Below are 8017 nucleotides of genomic sequence, written 5' to 3' on the forward strand. Positions count from 1 at the left end.
ACCTTACCAAGAGAAGACCAGTATCATTTTTACACATTTTTTATTGGTGCATTATAGTTGTACATAATGGTGGGATTTATTGCTACATATTTGCACATGTACACAATATAACAATATAATTTGGCCATTATCATTCCCCAGTATTTCCCTTTTCCCCCCTTCTCCCTCCCCTGGTCCCTTTCCTGTATTATACTGATCTCCCTTTGATTTTCATGAGATTCCCCCACATTTCTTTTCCTTTTTCCTTTGAAGCTTCTACATATGAGAGAAAACATACAACCCTTGACCTTCTGAGTTTGGCTTATTTCGCTTAACATAATGTTCTCAAGCTCCATCCATTTTCCCGCAAATGATGTGACTTTATTTTCTTGTGACTGAATAAAACTCCACTGTGTATATATACCACATTTTCTTTATCCACTCATCTTTTGATGGACACCTAGGCTGGTTCCATAGTTTGTTTATTGTGAATTGTGCTGCTATAAACATGAGTAGGCATGTATCACTATAGTATTCTGACTTCAATTCTTTAGGACAGAGGCCAAGTGGTATTACATCTGGGTCATATGGTGGTTCCATGCCTAGTCTTTTGAGGAACCTCCATCCTGACTTCCATATCGCTTCTCGGCCTTTTGGCTAAGATCAAGTGTAGCATCCTGACTTCCATAGTGGTTGTACTAATTTACAATCCCACCAATGGGATTGTAAATTAGTACATCCTCTCAGCACTTGTTATTCTTTGATTCTTGATGACTGCCATTCTGACTGATATGAGATGAAACTTTGGTGTCATTTCGATTTGCATTTCTCAAATTGCTAATGATGTTGAACATTTTTTTCATATATTTGTTGGCCATTTGTATTTCTTCAAATATGAAGTGTTGATTTTTTTGTGCAGGGTGAGAAATAAAGGTCCAGTCTCATTCTTCTACATATGGATAACCAATTTTCTCAGCACCATTTGATTTTTAAAAAATCTTTTCTGTGTGTATGTTTTTGGTATCTTTGTCAAAGATCAGATGACTGTATCTATGTGGGTTTCTCTGTAAAAAACAGAGCAGTATCTTAAGAAAACCTTGTCATTTTAAACACAGAAAAAAAAAACATTTAATAGGCCCAAATATGTTATCTTTTGTGAACTTACTTAGACACTTAGACAAGACACTTAGAGTTCTTGAGTTTATATTTAGCAATTGATGTAGTTTTTAACTTGCTTACAAATGACTTAGATGTTTTATCTTATCTTTTAGAATACCTATGAAAACCAAGATATCAGACAAGCATAGTTAACATTTAAAGTCATTTCTTGGTCAAAGAAAAACTCTATAAACCATGGACATTGAATTTTAAACAGTTTAACAGAGACAGATACAGCCCTGACTGGTTATCTACCTGGAAAAAAAAAACGTGTAAAATAAGACTTTTAAAGACATCTTTACTTCTATCTTACCAGCCAATTTAAATTTGACTTATGTCTTTTTATATTTCTGAGCATGCAATTATCTATAAGCTAATTTGGTACCATGTAGGCACAATAGATGATACACATACATACAAACATACATAAAAATAAAAAACGAAATTTTGTGGTTGATTTACCAGGTATTAGGTCCCCACAGGTAGGGGACAAGAGAGTTACAGATGTTTATTACACAGAATGTCTGTCAGATTTAAGTTTTTAGAAACCAAAACAGAGACTGCTGTAGACTTTTATCACATGACAGAGACATGGGGAAGTCCTATACAGGAACGTATGTCTGGGGCAGTGCAGGGTATTGATTTAACATCTGAGCAGCCATCTTAAATGTTAACCGCCATCTTATAAGTTTCCTGTACTTCCTCTTACCCGAACTCCCTCACCCCATAAGTGACCTACCCCATGGTACCATAACCCTAAGCCAATCCCATGCTATTCCCACGCACCTAGCTCTGATGCAGGCACCCCCAGCTTATCCCATAACGCCACAGCTACAACTCCAAACCCCCACCCCACAAAAGCTGAAGCCCCAATCATCTTGGGGCCTCTCTCCCTCTTATAGAGAGATTGTAGTAGCACCCCTTTCTTCACAGAAAAGTCTTAACTGGGCTTCTCCAGAAATCTTCACCATGGCTGATTTTAGGACTGTCAGCAAAAGAGTCTCTACCAAAGAGTTCAGTGTAGATAAACTTCCTATTTTCGCGTTGCCCTGTTTTACTTGGCCACTGGCTGGGAAGAAATCAGCACTCCAGGTGCTGGCCACCCCCTTACTAGCTTCTCACAAACATGTATCCAGTATGGTAATTTGTAGGAATGTGTAAACAAGGCCTCTGGCCTTGAGCTGGGGCTTCACAGAGATGTCTACATTTCTAAGATAAGTTTCATGGTAACAGCTGGCAGGGGGAGGAAAGAAAGGGGAGAAGAAGCTCACCCCTTCTCAGGTGTTGTCCTTGAAGGAACAGGAGTCCCCATTTCCCCAGAGTGTTGTAACTTTCCCAGAACAATAAGAAAAAAAATGCTTTTGTTTGAATTTCTGCAGACTGTGAACTTCTGAGCCTCTCCTCTTACACGCTGGGTATAAAATTCTGAAACTACCTGAACTCGGGGTTCAGGGGATTGATTGATTACAGCAAAAGCTGTGCCCTCTGAACCTGGCTGCAGCCAAATAAAACTGTTTCCTGCTATCTTCAGCCTTGCCTCATCTGTCCCTACAACACGATGGCCTTTATTTGTCAGCTTTGACAAACAAACTTTTGGGTGGATCTCCGTCTGGTCTCGGTCTTCATTTCTCGATCGCCACGTAGACAAAACAAAATAATTCGGAACAAAAGTATATGAATTTAGTCATGCAGAACCAAAGGTGAATTTACCCAGAAAAATCATTAGCTCAAAAAGGTAGATGTTTTTGCCAAAGAATGAAACAGCTACGTTGTCTCTAGTAAAAGAACATGGAGCACACTTATATTAGACCAAAGTGCACTTGGAATCAGATTAGCATCAGTCCCAATATTTTAGAGTGTGAGAGTCCACAAGGTTGTAGTGGGGGTGGCTGGCAAATCAAAAAGACCTCCAGCCAAATGATACAAAGTTTCTTTAGCTCAAGTTTTTACTATGAGTTTCTGTGCCACCGGGTGTCCACCAAGGACACTCTGTCTCCCCCTTTTTTTGTCAGAAAGGGGTTAAGGTAAAAAGCCCTAGAATTCAATCATTAGCTCCTCAGAGAACAAGGAAGTAAACAACAGGAGAAAATGTTTTAGAAGACCTTTGTTAAGAGAGAGAAAACAGACAGAAAGGGATCCAAATAATACTTCGCAGCATAATGAAACAAATTAAGATCACTGGTTTAAGTCTTGCAGCAGCTTGAATTTTAAAAGACACTTTGTTCTCTTTGGTCTGAGACAGTGTAGGAGTTAATACACAGATGTATACATTCCAGCTAAGCCCTGGTCAAGATAAAATCCTGAATAATAAATAATCTTGGTGTCCACAGTAAGAGAGAGAAAGAGGGGAAAATAAAATAAACAGAAGAGCAGAAGCTACAGTTAACTGCTTTTGCAATTAACCATGTAACTTCAGTATAAAAGAAAGACCAAGCACATCATCTAGCCTTCATTTCCTGTCGGAAAAAAAAAAAAAAAGAAAAGGAAGACAAGTCCATGCTTTGGCAAGGCATCTCTTGGCTTTCAAATGATATCATGAGGGCTGGGGACATAGCTCAGTTGGTAGAGTGCTTACTTTGTATGCACAAGGCCCTGGGTTCAATCCCCAGCACCACATACAAACAAAGGTGTTGTGTCCGCCGATAACTGGAAAATAAATATTAAAAATTCTCAAAAAAAAAAGAAGCTAAAAAAANAAAAAAAAAAAAAAAAAAAAAAAACAATCAAATGATATCATGAGATCTTGGACAGTGTGATCCTAGTCCAGTGCAGGATCCTATTTCAGTCCGGAAGCAGGCATCATCCCTGGTTTCATGAAGAACCACACAACCCAGAAGCAGGAGTCCCCATTTCCCCCAGGAGTGTTGTATCCGAGGACCCTGAAGCATCCCCAAGGATCTAGTGCTGTCGACTCCACTCCAAAGCCCAACTTGTGCCTTCCAAAGATCACACGGGAAAGAAAAAGAAAGAGAGGCAATTTCTTTGAGGAGGAAAAGAAGTTGAGTTTGGCAATAAGAAAAAGGTAAGGGGGAGGAGGCGAAGAAATCTTGTGAGTCAGAAACACAAAGGAGTTTAAGTGGAAACCTCCCACGATGGCCTTATCATTTATCAGACCGAGTCACAGCACCAGATTATGATGAAGATGAGATGGTACCTGAGATAGACAGATCTCACCTGAGATGGGATCTCACTTGAGTTTGCATTGTGTTCTCAGCTCCTGTATCTTCACATGAGGGGATTTCAAGCAGGTGCGAGACTTAGTAAAAGTATAGCAAAGTTTATTAGAAGAAAAAGAAGGGGCAGGGGTACATCCTCAAGGTGTTCACTTCTTTGTGAGCTCAGTTTTATTGGGATGGGAGAGAAGGTTTCTGGAGAATTCCACGCAAGCACTACCTCTTAACTTCCGACTGACAGTAGGATGATATCCAATTTTTAAGACTCTACTGCCCAAGTTTCTACCTAAAGGCAGCTCTTGGTTATTTTGATTTGTGTAAAGATCACAAAGGCTCTCTTTCAACCAGGTCCAGCCTGGATCAGGTAACTTGTTTGTTTTTGTTTTGTTTTGTTTGTTTGTTGTTGTTGTTACCAATGGAGGAGTTTTTGGACAGATATTCCTCAACTCTTAAGAAGGAGGAGCAACCCTAAAAACCACAAGCTTGTTAGTCAAGAGTTGTAACATAACCGTTATCTTCCTAAGCCTGAGTTGGAATGGCCTTATGTGAATTGCTTCAAAGGCTGAGAGCACATAGCTCAGTCTATAGAATTAACTCTCTAAACTCCATGTTTCCTCCAGGATGTCCACCTGCTACCTCAGCAAACCCCCAAATCATAGCATACAAAGAGTTATGCTACAGATGTTATGCATACAGAATTAGCCACGGCTGCTACAAAACAAGCTTAGGGAACACTATGCAAAATTATTCTTGGGAGCTCACAGTTAGCCCCAACCTTTCAAGATATGGGCTCAAAACAGAAAATAATTTTGTTCTGGGTTGGGGTTGTTGCTCAGTAGTAGAGGGCTTGCCTAGCCTGCAATGGGCCCTAGCCCTGCAAGAAGGGGAAGGGGAAGGGGAAGGGGAAAGTAAATAGAAAAGTTCATCTTGTGCTTTTGTTGGAAAAGTAAATAGAAAAGTTCATCTTGTGCTTTTGTTGGTTTAGTATGTATGTAAGCCTGTATTATAAAGGTATGGGATTTGATTTTCTTAAGTAGGCACATTGCAAAGCCTAGTGAACAGGTTTATCAGGGGTTTGGATAGACAGCATTAAGTGACTTGGCATTCTGAGAGATGACAAAAGAAAAATTTTAAAACCTAAAGGTAATGAGACTGGGGTTGTAGCTCAGAGGTGGAGGGCTCGCCTGGTTTGCACGAAGTCCTGGATGCAATCCCCAGCCCTGCTAAATAAATAAATCTAGTATACATTTTACTCCATCATACATCTATCTTTGTTCCAATTTATAAAACATTACAATTACTTTCTGATAAAATCGCTTAATTCTCTTCCAAAAGCAGAATCCAGCCTGTTGAGAATCCAGGAAGCCTGCTCATGGGTCTTGCAGCGTCTTACCGCGAGCATTCACCACCAGATGGCAGCATCGGCCCACGGATGCTACAACCAGCCACGTCGGGACAAACAGGTTGAGGATAAGGGGCTAATTCCAAGAGCATCTCCCGATGAGCGCCACCCCTTTGCACCCTCCAGAAGTACACACGCTTCTGCCTTCATCACTGAGAGGCCCTGTTACCTATATATAGGTATTGTACGTGTGTGTGTGTGTGTGTGTGACGCGTTCAATCCAGGACTTCTTGCATGCTAGGCAAGAGCTCTCCTGCTGAGCTACCCCAGTTCCAGATGTGGCTCTTTTAAACCCCACCTTACACGAGACCCCTGCAACTCTGAAGATTCAGAGGGATCTTGCCTTCGTTCCTTATTTCCTACGTTAAACACAAGTCACTAGGGATGTTGCTCATTAAATTACAGGTTGGGTGGCAGGATCTACCCACGTCCACTGCAATGCGCTGGCAAAGTTGTACCCCACACATCCAGGACCTGGAGGAAGCTACAAAGAGGGCAGAGCAGGTGCTGGCATGGCCAGGAGCTGCGACGGAAATTGACTCTTCTCCTCACTTCTTCATTCAGTGTAGTCACTTCTCCATTCTCATACAACTACTAGTGGTAGAAAAGACACATTAGTCCAAATTTCTTTAATTCTACACCCATTCTTTGTCTCAGCATTTCCTACAGTACTGGGAAAACAAGACTATTCAGTTCTCTGAATTCAACTGCAATTGTTTTCCTTCTACAAATAGGATCCAGTCTAATTAAAGAAGCTTGTCAAGTGCTGTGTAGAAAATTTCCCACAAAAGACAATCCCTAGTTAAACAGAATGGAGTGAAATTCTAGGCAACATGAAGTGTCACAAATTCTGCCCAAGAAGCCAGATTGCCATGATCACAACAGCATTTCAAATGCCTCGCACCACCTACAATTTTTAAAGTTTCATGAAAATAGCTTATTTGTTCTTAAAAGGATTAATCAATAAAAATGAATTGTGCATTTTTAGTTTCAAAGAAGTCTGACCCAGAATTCTCTCTTCATGTATGTTACTGATGGCCACAGGGCTGTTATAATCAACAAATTTGGATGTGCTTAATTTGCATTAAGAAAAGAACAAAGTTCTAAAGGATGGAAGTGATCATCTCACCCCGCTCCCCTGATGGTGCTAGATTCTTATTATGACATTTTAAGATACATTTTCTGCTTATGGGTCTGGGTTTTGTCAACCAGAGAAGAGAGGTCAGTATGACCCCGTATTCAAGGTCAGATACGCCCAGAGTCTTCAGCTGTGATTCATGCCCTCTGCTAAAAGAGAGGTGATTAAAGGAGAGCAAGAACCTGCAGGGGATTTTTTTCTTTCTAGCTCTAGTAGTCAGATGTAGCCTTAGGAACAAAAAATAGCCTTAGCCCACTTTGCCTGCGTCCTCCCGGAGCCGTCCTATCTCCCCGCACCTAGCATCCAGGGAAACGCACCGCGCACCGACGGAGCGGACATGGGCAGAGCGATGGTAGCCAGGCTGGGGCTGGGGCTGCTGCTTCTGGCACTGCTCCTACCCACGCAGATTTATTCAAACCAAACAGCTGTTGTGACACTTTCAAGTAACTCCTCACAGTGTACCTCTGCTGCTCCCAATTCAACTAATGCTACACCCAGCACAGGTGGCAGTGCCCTGCAGTCAACAGCCAGTCTCCTTGTGATCTCGCTCTCTCTTCTACATCTCTACTGTTAGAGACTCAGGCCAAGAAATGTCTCTACTTCCCCATCTTCTAAACCCAATCGGAATGGCGACTAGAAGTCCAGTGTGTCAAGGAAGAAGCTGGTCTGCATCAAATCTACCAATTCCACACCTGATTTTATTGGCACAGAAAACGTTGAGAATTCCAAATTGATTGGTTTGAAGGACATGTGAAGGGTTTCACAAGTGATGAATGCCAATATTAAATCTGCTGGAGTTTCATGTGCAAGATAAAAAGAGATAACATCCAAAATTGAGACATGATTTCCTTGAATGAGACAAAAGAATATGGACATTTAAAACTCTATCTTGAAAACAAGAATAGATTTTGTCTAGAGATAAAGGATGGAATGTGGAATGGAGATTTCAGTTTTTATTTGGTTCATGAAATCTATAAGGCCATAAAACAGTTAGGTAATATAAAAAGCTTCCATGATTCTATTTATACATACACTAGAGGGAACTTCCAGGTGTTTCTGTAAATCCTCAATGTATTGTTTCAGCAGTACTAATTTAATGCTGATATATTCTAGAAAAAGTTTCACATTGTTAAGCTATTTCTGTTCCTTTGGGAACTGAACTCTTTC

The 8017-nt window shown here is 40.8% G+C and overlaps 1 protein-coding gene and 1 pseudogene across 3 annotated transcripts; both read left to right on the forward strand.

Annotated features, from left to right (window-relative positions):
• The first annotated feature begins 616 nt into the window (after positions 1-616).
• On the forward strand, positions 617-741 carry LOC125613023 (annotated as a pseudogene).
• A 3142-nt stretch (positions 742-3883) lies between these two features.
• On the forward strand, positions 3884-7749 carry LOC125612955 (signal transducer CD24-like). 3 transcript variants are annotated; one of them, XM_048792072.1, is made up of 2 exons: positions 3884-4159; positions 5646-6707. In XM_048792072.1, the coding sequence occupies exons 1-2, from the start codon at positions 3951-3953 to the stop codon at positions 5776-5778; spliced, it is 342 nt and encodes a 113-aa protein (XP_048648029.1). In that variant the 5' UTR covers positions 3884-3950; the 3' UTR covers positions 5779-6707. The 3 variants fall into 3 exon arrangements, with proteins under 3 accessions (XP_048648029.1, XP_048648030.1, XP_048648033.1); XM_048792073.1 differs by having other exon boundaries at positions 3886-4159; positions 5649-6707; XM_048792076.1 differs by having other exon boundaries at positions 3907-4159; positions 5649-7749.
• Positions 7750-8017: the final 268 nt, after the last annotated feature.

The sequence above is a fragment of the Marmota marmota genome, unplaced genomic scaffold, assembly GCF_001458135.2.
Source record: "Marmota marmota marmota unplaced genomic scaffold, marMar, whole genome shotgun sequence".
NCBI classification, from domain to species: Eukaryota; Metazoa; Chordata; class Mammalia; order Rodentia; family Sciuridae; genus Marmota; species Marmota marmota.